The sequence below is a fragment of the Lynx rufus genome, unplaced genomic scaffold (assembly GCF_022079265.1).
Source record: "Lynx rufus isolate CCGP_SWC_20201006 ecotype Redwood Valley unplaced genomic scaffold, mLynRuf1.p SCAF_15, whole genome shotgun sequence".
NCBI lineage: Eukaryota > Metazoa > Chordata > Mammalia > Carnivora > Felidae > Lynx > Lynx rufus.
Genome location: NW_025814829.1, coordinates 56,956,973 through 56,975,903, shown reverse-complemented (window position 1 = coordinate 56,975,903; position 18,931 = coordinate 56,956,973). Strand labels below are relative to the sequence as shown.

The 18,931-nt window shown below is 38.5% G+C and overlaps 1 protein-coding gene across 9 annotated transcripts in view; it reads left to right on the top strand.

Annotated features, from left to right (window-relative positions):
• The window catches only part of CEP170 (centrosomal protein 170), a 125,742-nt gene that overhangs the window by 34,497 nt on the left and 72,314 nt on the right, over positions 1 to 18,931 (top strand). For all 9 annotated transcript variants that reach the window (XM_047077090.1, XM_047077086.1, XM_047077087.1 and 6 more), the window contains exon 3: positions 14,554 to 14,643. In XM_047077090.1, coding sequence (XP_046933046.1) covers positions 14,554 to 14,643 — 90 coding nt within the window. The remainder of the gene's footprint in view (positions 1 to 14,553; positions 14,644 to 18,931) is intronic.

The window sequence follows — 18,931 nt, the reverse complement described above, 5'->3', positions numbered from 1 at the left end:
TCCTCTAAAAATAAGTTGTAAGTCTTGGGGAATGTATTTTCAAAAGTGAGAGCTCAGAGTAGAGTTTATTCTTAAGTAAGAAGTTTCACATTATATACTTCAAAAATAAGACTTGTAAATAATTCATAAAATTAGCATAGCATGAAGTAAAACTGAATTTTAATCACAGATGTTTCAACAACACTGAAAGTAGTTTCTCTGTTTCTTTTAGAGATGTTCATTGAGATACCTTTCAGTAGTTTGAGCATAATTAAAGATTGTTGGTATTTACTGCATTATGTATAAAGGAGTTACTTTTAAAACATACTTTGAAGATATCTTTGAGTAAAGTAATTAGCAAAAGAATTGATCTCCAGAGTTTTGAGAATTTGGTTATTTTAATAAGTCCCGGTACTTTTTTTTTTTTTTTTTTAACAATTTATTTATTTTTGAGAGACAGAGAGAGACAGAGCACAAGTAGGGGAGGGGCAGAGAGAGGGAGACACAGAATCTGAAGCAGGCTGAACTGTCAGCACAGAGCCCGACACAGGGCTCAAACCCACAAATTGCAAGATTATGACCTGAGCTGAAGTCGGACGCTTAACCGACTGAGCCACCCAGGCGCCCCAATAAGTCCTGGTACTTTTGAATAAAGTCTTATCCCCTTATTCTTCCTCCTTTTTTTTTTTTTTTTTTTTTTTTTTTTTTGTTAAAAGCCTTAAGCAAATACTTAGAATAGAAATGTTTATTCTGTTAGCCCATTGGTTCTTAACTGGGGCAATCCTGTCTTCCCCTGCCCAAAGGACGTTTGACAATATCTAGAGACATTTTGATTGTTACAAGTGATGTGAGGTTGGAGGTGGTTGCTATTGACATTTAGTAGGTAGAGACCAAGAAGCCAAGTGTGCTGCTAAGCATCCTACAATGTACATCATACTTTCCCTACTCCCCCCACCCCAACACACACTGCAAGGAAGTATGTGGCCCTGAATGTCTGCAGTGCTGAGATGGAGAAACCCTGCATTTTCCGTAGAAAAATCAAACTTGCATGTGTTTGTAAACATGTTTATTTTAAAATTAGGGAACTTACTTTATAGTTTGAAGCAATAAAAGTAAAGCCACCATACAGCTATGTTAGTTTGGTATATAAATGCAGTATGTAAGTATAGCATATGAGTAAGTTGCATATATAATGACACCTCAAACAAATTCACTGCGAGAAATAGAATACAGAGATCTGCTTCTCAGTGAGATGGAGTGTTGAGAGTGGCAACTGAGAAAAAGGCAGTGATGATTCTGTTTGGATAAAGGCCTCCTGGAACTGGGCCATATCTTAGGTTCAAATAGGGGGAGCTCATTTATCAGAGATTGGAAGTGGTGCCTTCTATGTGGCATCTCTATCAACCAGCCAAGAAATGTGGGAATGGTTGTTCCGGAGCTTCCTACATTGAGATAAGGAATATGAAGAGACGTGACTGACAAGGTCATAGTCTTCCTGGACTATGTATAACAAATGGAAGTTGTCTGACAGTAAGTGAGGTGGGCAGAGAAAGCTGTGAGTCCAAGGAGACCAAGGTGGGTTCCAGTTCACAGGACACAGTATCAGAGTGGAAAGAGTTACACAGAGAAGGAACTTTGCAGAGGTAATCCCTGAGTATGAGGTTGAGTACTGATCACATACAAGTGAGGAAACTAACCAAAGGCAGTGGGGAAAAAACACTCAAAAGGATTAGAGTTAACAGTGTGGGACACTAATAGGGTCAGGAATGGTGCCTGTCTTAACAGCCAGACTGGAAAACCTTCTGAGTCACACACAGGGCATTGATCTCTACCCCCTCAGTAGTGGGGAGTCGTTTACCATAGACTGAGTTCTAGCCTCATCTAAATCTTAAAAACAGTACCCAAAAGGGTCACACTCTTTTCAAGTAATTTAACTGTGTCCCATAACAAAGTTCAAGAATATGTATAGGAACACAGAAATATTTAACACCCTCAAAAGGCAAAATCTATGGTGTCTGGCATGCAATAAAAAATCACCAGTCTTGTAAAGAAGCAGGGAAGTGTGGCCCATTATAAAGACTGATGATAAAAGATGTTTTGTTTCTGAAGAGTTTGGCTAAGTTTAGCAAAGTCTGACAAAACAAAAAAAAAAGGTGGTAAAACGGTAAAATCTTGAAGAAGATTTCAAAACTTATTATAAAGCTAGCGTTGCTGGCTTTTATAAAGGTAGACATATAGACAAGTGGAATAGAATAGAGAGTCCAGAAATAAACCCCTATATATCTGTAACTGTTGTGGTTTGAGTTGTGTCCCCTCAAAAAGGTATATTAAAGTCCTAAACTTCCATACCTATGAATGTGACCTTATTTGGAAATAGAGTCTTTGGGGATATAACCAAGTTAAGATAAAGTCATTAGGGTAGACTCTAATCCAGTATGACCTCGTATCCTTATAAGGGAAGGAAAAGACAGACACAAAAGGGAAATAGCTATGTAAAGATAGAAACAGAGATTAGAGTTATGCTACCAGAATCCAAGGAACACCTGAGTCTACCAGAAGCTGGAAGAGGCAAGGAAAAATAAGATCCTTCCCTAGAAGTGTTGGAAGAAGTATGGTCCTACCAACACCTTGACTTTAGACTTTTATTTGTTTACTTATTTTTAATTTTTTAAATGTTTATTTTTGAGATGAGAGAGCGAGCAAGCGGGGAAGGGGCAGAGAGGGGGACAGAGGATCTGAAGCAGGCTCTGTGCTGACAGCAGAGAGCTCAATGCAGGGCTCGATCTCACAAACCATGAGATCATGACCTGAGCCAAGGTCGGATGCTTAACCAGCTGAACCACCCAGGCACCCCTGATTTTAGACTTTTAGAGTTCAGGCTATGAGAGAATTAACTTGTGTTGTTTTAAGCCACCTAGGCACCTAGTTTGTTATGGTACTCCTAGGACACCATTACAATGGCAATTGAGTTTTTAGAAGGCTGTTAAGTTTATTCAGTGGAGCTAAGAATGACTATGGCAGAGGAAGCTTGGGACAGCTGGATTTCCAGATACAAAAGAATGAAGTTGGACCCTTGCTGCATACCACATGTAAAAATTAACTCAAAATGGATCAATGACCAAAATATAAGAGATAAAGCCATGAAACTCATAGAAGAAAACATAGGGATACGTCATCATGACCTTGAATATGGCGGTGGAATCTTAGGTATGACACCATAGCACCAGCAACAAAAGAAAAAGGTAAATTAGACTTCATTAAAATTAAAAACTTGTGTATATAAGGATATTGCCAAGAGAGTGAAAAGACAACTGGCAGAATGGGAGAAAATATCTGCAAAACTATGTATCTTATAAAGATTTAATATCCAGAGTACATGAAGAATTCTTACAACTCAACAACAGAAAGACAGCAGCCAACTTAAAAAATGAGCGAAAGACTTTACTGGTCATTTCTTAGAAGAAGATACAATAATGCTCAATGAACACGTGAAAAGAAGATGCTCGACATCGTTCATCATTAAGAAATGCAGATCAAAACTTCAGTGAGTTACCACTTCACATCTGTTAAGGTGGCTATAATTTTGTTACAACAGGAAAATGGGCACCTCGGGTGGCTCAGTCTGTTGAGCGTCCAGCTCTTGATTTCAGTTCAGGTCATGATCTCACGGTTTGTGGGTTCAAGCCCTGCATCAGCTCTGAGCTGGGCGTGGATCTTGCATAAGATTCTCTTTCCCCCCCTCTCTCTTTGCCCTTCCCCCCACCGTCTGTCTGTCTCTCTCCGTCTCCTTCTCAAAATAAATAAATTAACTTAAAAAAAAAAAAAAGGAAAATGTTGGTGAAGATGCAGAGAAATTGAAATTCTTATATGTCGCTGGTGGGAATGTAAAATGGTGTCAGTGCTGCAGAAAATAGTGCTTCCTCAAAAAGCTGAACATAAAATTTCCATGTGACCAGCAGTTCCACTTTTATATATATACCCACAGTAATTGAAAGCAAGGTCTCTGGGCTCCTGGGTGGCTCAGTTGGTTAAGTGTCCAACTCTTGATTTCAGCTCAGGTCATGACCTTATGGGTCCTGAGATCGAGCCCAATGTTCAGGCTCCATGCTGAATGTGGCACCTGCTTGGGATTCTCTCTCTCCCACGGTCTCTGCCCCTCCTTCTCTCATGCAAGCGTGCGCTCTCTAGAAATAAACTTTTTCTTTTTTTTTAAAGCAAGGTTTCAAACAGATACTTGTATGAATTATACGCACATTATTCACAGTAGCGAAAAGGTGAAAACAACCCACGTGTCCAGGCACAAATGAATGGGTGAAATGCAGTGTATACATCCACTGGATTATTCATCTGTAACAAGGAATGAAGTTCTCATATATGCTGTAACATAAATGAACCTTGAAAATCTTATGCTAAGTGAAATAAGCCAGACACAAAGGACAAACACTACATGATCATTTCTTTGAAAATAGCTAGAATAGGCAAATTTACAGACATAGGATGAGTTAGAAGCTACCAGTGGCTGGGGGAAAGAAGATTAGGGAGTTATTTTTTAGGAGTTACAGAGTTTCTGTTTGAGGTGATAAAAATTTTTTGGAAATAGATAGTGGTGCATAACATTGTGAATTTAATTAATGCCACTGAATTGTACACTTACAAATGGTTAAGATGGCAAACATTATGCTTATATATATATATATATATATATATATAAATTTATATATATGTATATATATCTCACCATAATGAAAAAAGGAAATCGATGGCAATAGAATTTTAAAATATCTTTGAATTGATACATTTGATTCATATTGCCTTTATAACAGAAATTTAAAACAAAAATCAGTATTATTTTAATGAGTAGAACCAATATCACAGTATTATAAAGTCAAAAATTTAAAGAACATTTTTATTTAAATTTATAAATGTGTTATGGGCATCTATCCTATTTATGACTGTTTTTGTTTATGCTTTATTTTTTAAATAGAATGTAAAAGAGATGAGAGAACTCCATGATCAGGCAGGGCAAAGAAACAGTTTTGAACCGTTCCTCAGTCTCCACCCCTAAAGATAACTTCTGCCCTTTATCTGATAGTAGCACACTGGTTTTAGCACTGTTCTCGACTCTGTGTATTCTATGAAAGAGATCCAGGAAGAGATTGGCATGCTGGTCATTTGCTAGTCTGAATAAATGCTACATATTAATAGTCCTCTTCCTAGCACTGAAAGACATACGTGGAAGTAAGAACACATATTTGCAAATTGTATTTAGTTTTTAACTGATTTAATGTTAATTTAATCTTTCCTAGTATAGGAGTAAAATGATACTTAAAATCTTTTATGTAATTTCTTTTTTTTTATGTAATTTCTTTTTTTTATGTAATTTCTGAAAAATGGACTATAGTGGTAGAAAAGTGAAGAATTTTGCATTTATACATGCAAAATATATTTGTTTTAAAAGATTAGTGCTGTAGAATTGATGAAATTATGTTTTCCTTTTAAAGGCCTGACATAGCTTAAATGGTTCTGCATTGGTTAGGTCAGTCAGTGTGGTAATTAAAATTGTTAGTAGTGCAAATAGCTAATATTTGATTGCTTTTTAATGAATAAATAAGAGTTCTTTAAAAATTTGGTCGACCTAAGTCTCCATTTATGGTTTTAAGCCCTCCATTTTTAATGTACAGGAAATCACTTGTTAGATTTTAGAATCTCTGCCTCTGAATAATTTTAAGTAATTTCTTACATGTAAAGATTTCAACTACAACTAGATTTGCTGGCATTAAAAGAAAATACTTTGATGATAATATGGCTTCAACCCAGTGCAGAAGAGAAATAAATGATCTATAAGGTTAAATGATCTGTTTGATTATAATTAACTTTTTTTTGTTATTTTATGACAAAAAATAAAGTTTTTTGAGTTTTCTATTTTTTGTTACTTCATCTCATTCCAAAAAATGTACTCTAAAGAATGTGATCATCCAGAAGAAAATGTGCCTGGATACTGAAGAGTAGGTAATTACACAAAAGATTCTGGATGAGTTTTCTCACTTAGCTTGGAAGCTTCCAGCAAATTATGCAGACTTGCTGTGCCTGTCTCTGGCTGTAGACAGATGATTGTGCTGTTTCGTAAGACATATTATGCAAGATGAATCTTGCACAGCCATGGATGAAAAGCCATAAAGTATAATTTATTAGATAAAAATTATACTTTGCAGCAACACATGAATATCACTATTAACAGTACGTTCTATTTAAATAGTACTTTCTATTTCTCATTGTTCATTTATGTGATTTTAGATGTTGCTCTCAACAGTTTTCTAAAAGATACAGTCATCCCCATTTTTACAGATGGTAAAATCAAGATTTGGAAAGACTTGGTCACTGGGCCAGTATCATACAACCATTAAGTCATGGAAGCTGGTGTTAGAACCTTTATCGTTTTGGCTCAAAAATCAAATGACCTTTCTCTTCCACCACTTAGCAGCTACTGCGTGTGTGTGTGTGTGTGTGTGTGTGTGTGTGTGTGTGTGTGTGTGTGTAACCTAAAAAGGACTTGATAGCTTAATTCTTCTAGTAAACATGTTCAAACACTTCTTGCAACATATGGTATACTTCTAAGTACAAATAAAGTTGCATTTTAAAAAGTTTGTTACCTAAATTCTAATTTTACCGTCATAAAAATTTTTTAATTTTTCTTTTAATGTTTATTTTTGAGAGAGAGTGTGAGCGGGGAGGGGCAGAGAGAGGGGGAGACACAGAATCTGAAGCAGGCTCCAGGCTCTGAGCTGTCAGCACAGATCTTGACGCTGGGCTCGGATTCACGAACTCTGAGCTCATTAACCAACTGAGCCACCCAGGTGCCCCTATCTTCATAAAATTTTTAATTGCACCAAATAATTGAATTTTGCTCTGTTTTGAGAAATACCATCATACTAACTGAAATAGCAAAATTATATTTGACTTACTATTTTAATGTTTTAACTTTCACGCTGGTGTAAGAACAGTTTCCAGGAGGGTAATGGTATGTTTTAAAGATCATAGGTAACATATTTTCAAAATATGTCTTTTGGAGCACATAGCAAAGGATAAATCACTATTTATTATTCTGATTGTAAAAATGCAGTTGGGTTTTTAAAAAGTCTTTCAGCCACGGTGCTTTTTTTTTTTTTTTTGATGAAACAGCAAAACTGTATTTGATTGTTGGATATGAAATTTACTGTCGCATAATTAAAAGGGACTGCTTCAGAGAAAGAAGCATAAAAATAAAATGTGATTTTTTTAATATGAAATTTATTGTCAAATTGGTTTCCATACAACACCCAGTGCTCATACCAACAGGTGCCCTCCTCAATGCCCATCACCCACTTTCCCCTCTCCCCCACCCCCCATCAGCCCTCAGTTTGTTCTCAGTTTTTAAGAGTCTCTTATGGTTTGCCTCCTTCCCTCTCTGTAACTTTTTTTTTTCCCCTTCCCCTCCCCCATGGTCTTCTGTTAAGTTTCTCAGGATCCACCTAAGAGTGAAAACATACGGTATCTGTCTTTCTCTGTATGACTTATTTCACTTAGCATAACACTCTCCACTTCCATCCACATTGCTACAAAGGGCCATATTTCATTCTTTCTCATTGCCACATAGTACTCCATTGTGTATATAAACCACAATTTCTTTATCCATTCGTCAGTTGATGGACATTTAGGCTCTTTCCATAATTTGGCTATTGTTGAGAGTGCTGCTGTAAACATTGGGGTACAAGTTGCCCCTATGCATCAGCACTCCTGTATCCCTTGGGTAAATTCCTAGCAGTGCTATTGCTGGGTCATAGGGTAGGTCTATTTTTAATTTTTTGAGGAACCTCCACACTGTTTTCCAGAGCGGCTGCACCAGTTTGCATTCCCACCAACAGTGCAAGAGGGTTCCCCTTTCTCCACATCCTCGCCAGCATCTATAGTCTCCTGATTTGTTCATTTTAGCCACTCTGACTGGCGTGAGGTGATATCTGAGTGTGGTTTTGATTTGTATTTCTCTGATGAGGAGTGACGTTGAGCATCTTTTCATGTGCCTGTTGGCCATCCAGATGTCTTCTTTAGAGAAGTGTCTAGTCATGTCTTCTGCCCATTTGTTCACTGGATTATTTGTTTTTTGGGTGCGGAGTTTGGTGAGTTCTTCATAGATTTTGGATACTAGCCCTTTGTCTGATACAGCCACAGTGTCTTTAAAAAATACTTTAAAACAGTGATGACACACCATGGCCATCTTTCTTTTTCTCTTCAGGTTTTTTTAGTCTGTGTGTCCCTGTATGTCTGTGTTTTTCTTAAATGTTTTAATAGGAAAAATAAATAATACAAGAAGTAATAATAATGTTAAAAAGTAACCATTTCATGTCCAAAGCATATGTGACACATATTAGGTGGTCATTGGTGCCACTTCATGTTAGCTTTTAGGTAGAGATTTGCTTTTCATTGTGCCTGGCCTGGAATTGTGTTTTTGTGTTTTTAGTTGATTTGATAACAGGCTTTTTGTTGTTTGTTTTTTTTTTGTTTTGTTTTTGCAGAAAAGGAAATATTTCTTAAACAAATGAAACCATATTATTACTTCATTTTTATACTCTTATTTTCCAAAATTTCCTGGTTTTATAATTATCTTGTCTGGGGGCCAGAATTTTGTTGTGACTGCTTTTGTTCTGTTGTTTAAAGCTACCCAGTTTGTAGGTTTCTTAAAATTTGGTCTGATCTTTGTAAGTTCAGTACTTTTGATATTTTAATCTCTAAGAAAATTTTTCTACCTTCATTCTTTATGAAGTGAGATTGGCTAAACAGCATGTATTTTCTTTCTAATAAACCTTTCCTGAGCATCTACAATGCACTAGGCCCTATGCTGGCTTCCAAGGGATCAATGCATATCCCAGGCTGGGTCTCCCTGTCCTTGAGGGCTTATTGTCTAGTAGAAGGAGATGTGCATGTAAACAAATATAGACGTTACGACATAGAATGTTGATGTGGGATGCACAAAAGACAGATTAATCAGTCCCTACCTGCAAGGACATAAGATGAGAAGTGTGGAAAGAACTCATGGAGGAAATGGCTTGAGCTGAATCTTAAAAGATGAATAAATGCTTTCTGGAAGGTTTAGAGTATGATGGAGTCCATGGTATTAAAGACAGCATGACGTTCAGTGTCTGTTTAGGTAATTAAAATAGTTCCTTATAATTTACGTATAGAATATGAAGGCAAACATTTGGAAGTTAAAAGAGACCAGACCTTGGAGGGCATGTGCTGAATTAAAGCTTATATGTTTCACCTTAAGCAGCAAGTACACTTAGGAGGTTTTGCACAGGGAAATACTGCCTTTTTAAATGCCTCCCTGTTATGTCTTTGAAACCTTACAAACAAACCTGTGAGATTAGTCTATCTTCTTTATAGTTGACTCAACAAAGATTAGTCATTTTACCAAGGTCACACAGCTGCCAGATGTCGTGACCTGTTCTTTTGGACTCCAGCACCTGCTCTTTAAACTATCACTCTACATTCATTACTGCTAAGGAATTGGAGCTTGGAATCGGTGGAAGCACTTAGGAGGTGACAATAATCTAGAAAGTGAGGCAAAGTTCAAGAGAAGAGAGAATTCTTTGAAATGAAAAGGCAACAGAGTGCTAGCGGGAAGTTAGGATGTACTTCCTAGTTATATAATGAGGGACGGGGAGAAAAAGAGTTTCAGATCTATTGTTTTTGGCATAGAAATGAATATAATAGAGGTACAGAAGATGCATTTTTGGGGAACAAGATCATGAGTTTGAGGTTTGAAGGGACATCCAGATTGAGATATTCAGTAGAAAGCAGGAAATAAATATGTGAAGCAGAGCCGGAGTAGTCTGGGCAGAAGGTAGAGGTTTAGTAGAGTTTTGAGCATGAAGAAGTAGCAGAAGCCAGGGGGAGCTGGATTACAGAGAAGGAGGTAAAGTCGGGGTGACGGGTGGTTGCGTGGGAGAAAAGGAAGGGTCGGAGTATTAGATGTCCTGCTGCAGTCAGAGAACTGAGGTAGCATACTCGTCAATTATTGTAAATAAGTGAGGAAACTGGAAGAATAGAGGAATGTAGTCCTAGAGAAAAATACTGCAGTTTAGATTCCAGAGGTAGAATCAGTTTTGTAGAAGGTCTAAGCAATGGGAGCAATATGCCAGGATAGGGTATGGAGGTTGGTTGTGGAAGTCAAGAAGGCCAGATTTTTATATGGGTTGTCTACATAGATGTTGAAAATCAATCATGATGAAGTAGGAGTTTGTACAAAAAGAAAGACTGAACCATAACTCCCAAACTTCAGTCAGAAAGTGAGAATGAGGGCTGCATGTGACTCTTGACCTTGGGGTCATAGAGCTCAAGCCCCACTTTGGGGGTACAGTTTACTCAAAACAAAGAGTGACCACAGATGATTGCAGCAACCTAGGAAGGGTGTGTGTGTGTGTGTGTGTGTGTATGGAAATATATAGTATGTATATATACTTGTATTTATGTTTATAGGTGCATAACAAGAACTTCAAAAAAGGAAAGGGCTTTTCCACTTCAGGGGGAAAGTAATGGCCAAAAGCCACAGTGTAAACTGTGTGAATTCATTCTGTGTTTCTGAATTCAGCAGAATGGTGGATTTGGGAGGACAGCATCCACTTTAAAGGAATGCTGTAGAAATAGTGTTCTCAGGGGGAAAACCAGATTTCAGTTAAAGGAAGGAAGTAGGAGGTAAATATCTGTGAGAGCTTGAGAATGAAGAGTTTCCAGTAAGGCGGATTCTCAGCACCAATGCAAAGCCTTGGGAAGAGAGTCTTTCTAGACAGTGAAAATCAAGAGGAAGGAGGCACACTCTTCTGGATATTACCTATAAGGAGATAGTGACTAGAGGGTCTTGATTTTTGTTTTTTTTTACTGAGGTTTAATTGAGTTACAACATTATTAGTTTCAAGTGAACTGCAATAATCATATGTATACAGTGAGAAGCGATCACCGTAGTAAGTGTAATTAATATCGGTTCCCCTACAAAGCTGCAGAAAAAATTTGTTTGCTTGTGATAAGGAGGCTTGCATTCTTATTGGAGGCTTAAAGTGACAAGAATAACAGAACTGGTAAAAATTGACAATCTTTGCAGTTTATGCCTGATCAGCTAAGACTTTCCCGTTAGAATCAGAAACTCGATGAAGTTACAGTCTTTGTTAGGATTTAAATTATATGCTTCTGAGATACTATTGGATTTTCATTGAGATAGCCAAATGGGTTGTGAAAATTAAGTTGTAACACACCTTCTCCTGGCTAGTTTAATCTAGAGAAAATGAGAATATGATTATCTGGAAATGAAAATGGGTTAATTAATACTTAAGTGGTTAGATGTAAAAAGCAAACCTTTCTTATTCCTTCAGTTTTTCTTGACCACTCACTTAGATGTATTCTCTATAATCTTGGCTATTTGCTGAATTTCTTTGATGGGTACTGAAACACACTGGCACCTTGAAGACAGTGGGTAACCAAAAACAGGAATGTTTTGTTTTGCTTTCTTTCCTTGGCTGTTACTTTTTAAAGAGTTACACAAATGGGAATGACTTGTTCTGTTTTATGATAACTCTAGCCTTAAGTTTGTAAGACCAATCTTCTCAAAAAGTTACTACCCTATTTACTGAGTTGCTTTTTCTTTTTTTTTTTTTTCAACGTTTATTTATTTTTGGGACAGAGAGAGACAGAGCATGAACGGGGGAGGGGCAGAGAGAGAGGGAGACGCAGACTCGGAAGCAGGCTCCAGGCTCTGAGCCATCAGCCCAGAGCCCGATGCGGGGCTCGAACTCCCGGACCGTGAGATCGTGACCTGGCTGAAGTCGGATGCTTAACCGACTGCTCCTCAACGTTTTTATTTTTATTTTTGGGACAGAGAGAGACAGAGCATGAATGGGGGAGGGGCAGAGAGAGAGGGAGACACAGAATGGGAAACAGGCTCCAGGCTCTGAGCCATCCGCCCAGAGCCTGACACGGGGCTCGAACTCACGGACCGCGAGATCGTGACCTGGCTGAAGGCGGACCCTTAACCGACTGCGCCACCCAGGTGCCCCCTAAGTTGCTTTTTCTGATCCCACATAACATCCTCACTCCTTCACCCCCCAACTCCAAAGTTGGAATGGTGTCTCAATTCAGTGCACTCTGTTGTTTTCTTATGTCTTAAGTTGGCTCTACGTTGTGTAGGAGGCATTCTTGTACTTACCAACCCCCATAAACATTTTGAGGGCAAGATGTGTATCAGATTCAAGATTTCCAGGTTTCTGGCAAGTTGTTGACTTAGTCAAGTGGCCTCTCCTAATTCTCTCCCCCTTGAACCATTTTGTTCTCCTTCTCTCTGGTCCGTGTTGACCACTTCCCTCCAAAGCTGTGACGACTGCCTGGCTCCATGCGCAGCCATTTGGCTTGTTTTCCATATCGAACCGTAACTTCCCTTCCCTGTATGATTTTTCTTTTCTCTGCTCTCATTTAAATTTCCCCCCATGACTTTCAGTACACCGTGCTAAGACTTGAGCTCCTACTATTTTCTTCCTCACAGAGATTATTTATGATGGATGTTTCATTCATATTTATTAAGAGCCTACATATACCTGAAATCTCAGTTGCCTTACAGCATGTGATTTTTATCGTTAGACTAATTCAACTTGGTAAATCCGCAATAAGGAGGAATTATTTTCCTAATGGTGCCACATTTCTTTTTGTCACCTTAATAACTGAATTTAGGACTTCATTAAACAGAGCAACGATTTAAAACACAACAGTAAAAACTAAAAGTTTAAGTAACTTTTAGATTAATGCAGATGTTTTGTATTGGTTACAGTTATAAGTTGACACAATAATTGGCTTTCAGGTAAGTTGTAGAGAAGTGGCATTAATACTGCTCTGCCCAAAGTCGCTCTTGAGTCTGGGGTTTGCAGTTTGTCCTAGAGAAACTGAGGTTTCAGAGAAAACCAAACCAAAACCCAACTTTTAAAACTTTTAAGAATGAAAATGTACGTGTGATGAATGTTTAGGTTTTGTTGGAAGATTATTTTAGGTCACATACTGTTTCTTTCTAACGTACTTAGAAGGAAAACCAAAACTTTTTCAATATGGGATTTAAGCTAATTGAGGCAAGGACTTTTAATTTTGGTGATACTTTTTTGGATAGGACAATTTCAACTAGGGTTTACGTCTGTATTGTTATTTTATTAGCTGCTGACCCTCTCCTCATTTTGTGGGTGTGGCTGGGAGTTAGGCCGTGGTTGCTATTGGCTGTAGCTGAAAGTATCAGAAGTTAACGTTTCCTCTGGTGTCCTTGTTTCTGTCTCTCCTGTGGTTTTTTGAGTGTCCTTAGAGACCCTTTTTGCTCAATAATCTGAACTTAGCCATTTTTTCCATTGTAATCTCTTACTGTGTGCATGTGTAAACCCCTGTGGATGTGATGGTAGCATTTGGAGGGAAAGGAAGCATTCCATAATGCTATGATTAGTTTTCAGTCTTTCAGTGAGGTCATGACCTCCACAAGTGCATCTCACCTCTTCCTGAGGTGAGACAGGAAGGCTAGAGGAGACTGGAGTTCGGGATTCCTGTTCTCCCATGTCAGTTAGGCACTGGTAAAAGCCACGTTGGTTGAGCACTGGTAAAGTAGTCTTCCTGGAGGACAGGCGCTTGGTGACAGAATGCTCTGGGTGTATTTCACTCTCATACTGAGGGGAACACAAGAAGAGTTTCTCCAGTCTTCACCCTGACACCCTTGTGGGGCTCCCAGGGTAAAGCTCATGAACCCATGGCAGTGATGGCCCCCATTGCTGTGTCCCTGGGAGCTTTTGTCTGCAAGCTAGTTAGCATTCACATCTCTAGCAATTACACATCTTACCCTTAAGTTTTCTTGCCCTGCCGGCTACAGCCATGGTTTCTGTGTTCAGGAAGCTGTGATTCTCTGATTTCACCTCTCTCTCTAGTTGTCAGGGTGGCAGTTGGCCATATGACCTCAATTCTCTGATAAAATAAAGACTATTTTTGATTTTCAGTTTGTGCATCTTTTCTCTTGTAAGGAGGGACTGATGACTCCAGGCTCTTAACATGTTGGACTGGGAACTGGAAGTCCTGTCTCTTCCCATGTGGGATACTTCTTTTGCTTTTTGTATACCAAGGTTCACAGAGTAGCCCTCAGTGTTACTGAGTTCAGATTCATTGTGGTTCTCAGAGTGTTTCTTCCTGTGACTGGATTGATATTTCTTTCAATAAAAGTTTCCACAGGCCTTTATACAGTTCATCTTTCAGGTGCTTCTATCTACAGACAACTCGCTAAGCTCTGGAGCGTGAGCACATGTGCATGGACATCCGAAGAACATCTTCAAATTTTGGCAGCTTTCTTCTTTGGGGAGTGATGCCAAATTTGTGTTATATAGTAGTAACACAGTTTAAATCTCATTTAATCCACTTTTACTTTGATATTTCCTGATACTTATCTGTTATCCTATTAATATGAAGTATCTAGCCAAAAAACTTTGTGTTTGTTATTCTAGTATTTTCTTGTATTTACTAACTCAGAAAACTTCCTTTCAGTCCCGTAGTGTGGATAAGCAACATGCTGTAATCAATTATGACACTTCTACAGATGAACATTTGGTGAAAGATTTGGGCAGCCTAAATGGGGTAAGTGAAGATTTTCTCTTTTGCTTTATTTGAATATTTTTTTAATATTGTAAGTAAACAGATCAGGTTACAGTTGCTATTTGTGTTATATTTCCTTCTCTTTAGTTTGCATTTTACTTTCTTTCTGGGGTTTTTTTGTTTGTTTGTTTTTTGTTTTTTGTTTTTTGCGTGCATGCGCAAGTTGGGGAGGAGCAGAGAGAGAGAGAGGGAGACACAGAATCCAAAGCAAGCTCCAGGCTCTGAGCTGTCAGCACAGAGCCCGACACAGGGCTTGAACCCACAAACTGCGAGATCATGACCTGAGCCAAACGAAGTTGGACACTTAACCAACTGAGCCACCCAGGCACCCAGGTTTGCATTTTACTTCTAAAGGCTTATTAGGTATGTGGCACTTTGGGGACCATACAGTAGAATATGGAATGAGCCCATGTTCCCAAGAAACTGTATAGGCGGTAAATACAGGAATGCGGACGGTTGCTGGTTCTTATTTTCCATAATGGTTAAAAAAGACTTCTTTAAGGAGATGAAATGAAATTTGACCTCACCGGATGGTTTGAATTTATATGTGGGAGAATAGTGGAAAGCCATGGCAGTAAGTATGAAAAAAAGGACTCTTGGGAGCCCAAGAAGTATAGGTTAACTTAGAAGATAAAGGTGAAAACATAGTTTGATGCCAGCTGCTGGAGAACTTTCTGTGCTAGAGTAAAAAAGACAGGAAACACATCCATTAACCTTAAACATGTGACTTTGTGATCTAAACACCAGTATTCATTATTGCTTTTCTGTATTCCTGCTTTGAAGATATTTTTGTGTTACTGCAGTGAGTTTTTTTTCCTAATTCTTCATTTGGTCTTTCCACATTGTTGGAACATAACTAGCCACAGACTAAGAGAATGCTGAAGTATTGAATAATTTCTTATTTTTTAATTTTCTAATAGCCTTGGTAATATAAGCTGATGCAGTATTTGTCTACATCTGTGCTGTTGAAATTACTAAAATGAATTTAACAGAAACTAAATGTATCCCCACTGCTTCCAACTGCCACTGCTTTTTGAAATATACATTAAACTTTATGCAGATTTTGGGATGAGCACTGGGTGTTGTATGGAAACCAATTTGACAATAAACTTCATATATTGAAAAAAAAATAAACTTTATGCAGAAATTGAACAATTATAGTGAAACATTGTTTTCTTGTTCTAAGTTGCCCTGGTACTGAAGGACTGATGTTTAATCTTTGAGATACTTCGTTTTTCTATTAGTTTTATTCTAGCCTTTATTTGTTTCTCATGGCACACAGAATTAAGTCTCAATTCAGGGTTGAACCAAAATCCCTCACATTTGACACTTTTCCAGATTCCTGCTCCCTTGGGCTTTCCCTTGTCCTGCCTCCCGAATAGTAGTTCTGCTGCTGTCCGGTCTCCTCCTCCGAATACTTTGTTAGATTTTCTTCAACCTAGTAGTTCTCCCATCTGCCTTGTCATTTAGAAAAGTTGTACTTCTAAATTTGTATGAGTCAAGCCCAGATTCCACTTCTTCCTGAAGGGAAGGAACAAAGGAAAGGTATTTAGGAATATTAACTTGCTGACGTCATTAATAACACGTGGAGCAGATAAAGCAGAAACAGAGCAGACTAGGTAGAAACCGTTTTAACGTGAGACAGGTAAGTAAGCTACTGTGCTTCCCAGCTCCCAGTTGCAGAACTTCTTTCGTCCTTCTCCACATCTGTAAGCCTTTGTTTTAATCTTGATTTGGGGTGCTTTCTCTGCTTTGTATTACATCTTCTTCTACTTCTCTGTCACGGTGTTGAGTCATGAGCTCCTGAACAGTCATGAACGTTTGCTCAGGAGTCTGCACAGTGCATGAATACAGTCTTTTTTTGATGAAATTGAATTTGTTTTCTTTATTAAGGAAAATATGGAGAAAAATTTTAACTTCTGTATGTGGACTATTTTAACAATGTTATGTTCTGGTTTTAAGCCAGAAAGATTGATCTTTACCACAGTGCTGTGCGTAGATGTCTTTACGTTATTACCTTGGAAAATAATAAGTGAGAATTACATCACAGTGTTTTATTCTTTTAAAAGACTGTGATCAAATATAAAAATTACTTGTTTTTCATTATAAAAAGAAGTCAGGTGAAGTACTTCTAAGTTTCTCTAGGTTGACCTTTCTTCATAATTCGATTATACTCAGTAATTCTGTGGAAGATAATAACTCATAGGGGGCAACATTTGCATTTTGAACTTGAAATCAGTACCTAGATTTGAATGTCAGTCTGTAATTTACCAGTCCTAAACACAGGGACAATCACTTTCTGAAATTTGGTTTCCTCATACATCTTCATATTTGTGAGTGTGAGGACTGACAAGTTCAGTTCCCTTGTTTTAGCTTTCAGATAACAAAATGGAAATTCCTGCTCAGTAGTACTGGCGTGGGGATGCAGCCTGACGACAGTACGTGTGAGTTTGTGCCTGTTACAGAACTTGGGAGCATCCGTCACACAGGCGATAACTGTGCTCTGACCCAGATGGCAGCCTAGAGAATACACCAGAACAGAGTTGTGAACCACCAGCTGCCATGCGCTTAATCCATAAGGAGACCGTTTGCTCTTCATATTCGTATAACTCTAGAAATTTGAGCATGAGGTTAACAGCAGTAATTTTAGAAGTCAGGGGACACGATGTAGTGGTTATGAGCCCCACTTGAATTCTTACCAGTGACGTAACTGTAGACGGGTTACTTAATTTTTCTGTTCCTCAACTTTTTTAATGTTCGTAGCAAAATGGCGTTTCTCTCAGGTTGTACCAAAGCTATAAATAAGTTCATAATTGTAAATGATTAGAACAGTACGTGGTGAGCATTCAGTAAGTGCTGGCGGTGGTGGTGTGGCAAGCAAAGCAGTTAAAACGAGTTCAGCACCCTGGAGCCTACATGCTTTCCAATGAATCCACTGCCTTATTTTTTTTAAAAGCACGTACCAACTAACCCCAACTTATAAATAACTCTTAACTGTGACCACTTTCACTCCTCCCTTTCATCCTACCCTAAAAGAACACTCCCAGGGGACCTAGATTTATACTTGATGTTATTGCTACCAAAATGAGATTGCTCTGCCTAAGGAAGCTGGAACGGGTTTTGTTGCTGATGTTATGGTGGCCTGTTTCCCCGCAAGCCCCTGGAAGCTTCTCCTGTGAGAACCCTTATTTGCCTTCACTTCTTCCTGCCTCCCTCTCCCACTGGGGCACATGCCCCTCTGAGAGCCACTGTGGCCTCTGCCATGTGCCTCCCATGGCATTCTACCTCTGGCTTTTGTTCTAGGCTGCCCCCTCGACTCCCTGTGTTCTAGCTTCTGCTGGATCCCCTTTTCGCACTGGAGTTTCTACCAGCATCAGACCACAGTGGCGTAGAGTGGAGAGAGTATGCAGAGGAGAGGGAAAAAAGAGATGACTTTTGTCTCTGGCAGTGTGATTGGGGTGGTTATGCCCCTGGCCGCTCACTCTGTTCAGATTTCCCAGGGCGTTAATACAATACACAGTGGTTATGTGGTTTTATGCAATCAATTATGCAATTTCGTTGTATGTCAAATAAATAGATGTTTTTCTAGTTTGGTTTGCTTCTATGAGCTAGTGGTTTGCAAGAGGGAGTTTGAAGAGCTGGCCTGGCTCGGGCACCCAGACTTCCTTGAGTTGGAGAGAATGTGGGATTTGTAGTTCAGAGACCTCAGTGTGAATCCCAGCTCTTACTCCACTTATGAACTCAGATGTTTGTCAATTCATTCTCTGTGCCTCCTTGTTGTTGTCTGTTCCTCCTACAAGGCACAAGTGTGAGCAAATGGTGTTGACGTAAGGAATCAATCCTATTTTTCCCCATGTTTGACTTACTAAAATGCTCCATAATTGATTTACTTAAATGATTTTTTTTTTTTTTTTTTTTTTTGCCTGTTGCTCTTTGAAATTTTCTCTCCTCCTTGCGTAATTTCAGACCTTCAGGAGACTTTTTCCCTTCAGATGTTTTCACTTGCATTTTTGTAAGCTGAAACTTTGCGTTTGGCTCATATTTCCTAAGCCTTTTTAGACCTTAGGGAATATTTCTGTCATAAATGCCAGCATATTAAAATTGTATGTTTCTCGTTCTGCAAGTACCTACCTAGTATGTATGTTAAACACACAGTAGGTGCTTAATAATTAAGAGAATTGAGCTGTCTTAAGCTTTGCGTGGATCTGATTGGTCATGTTAAGCCTTTTGAGTAAAATGGTTGTTTAAGTTGAAACAATTTTAAGTAAAA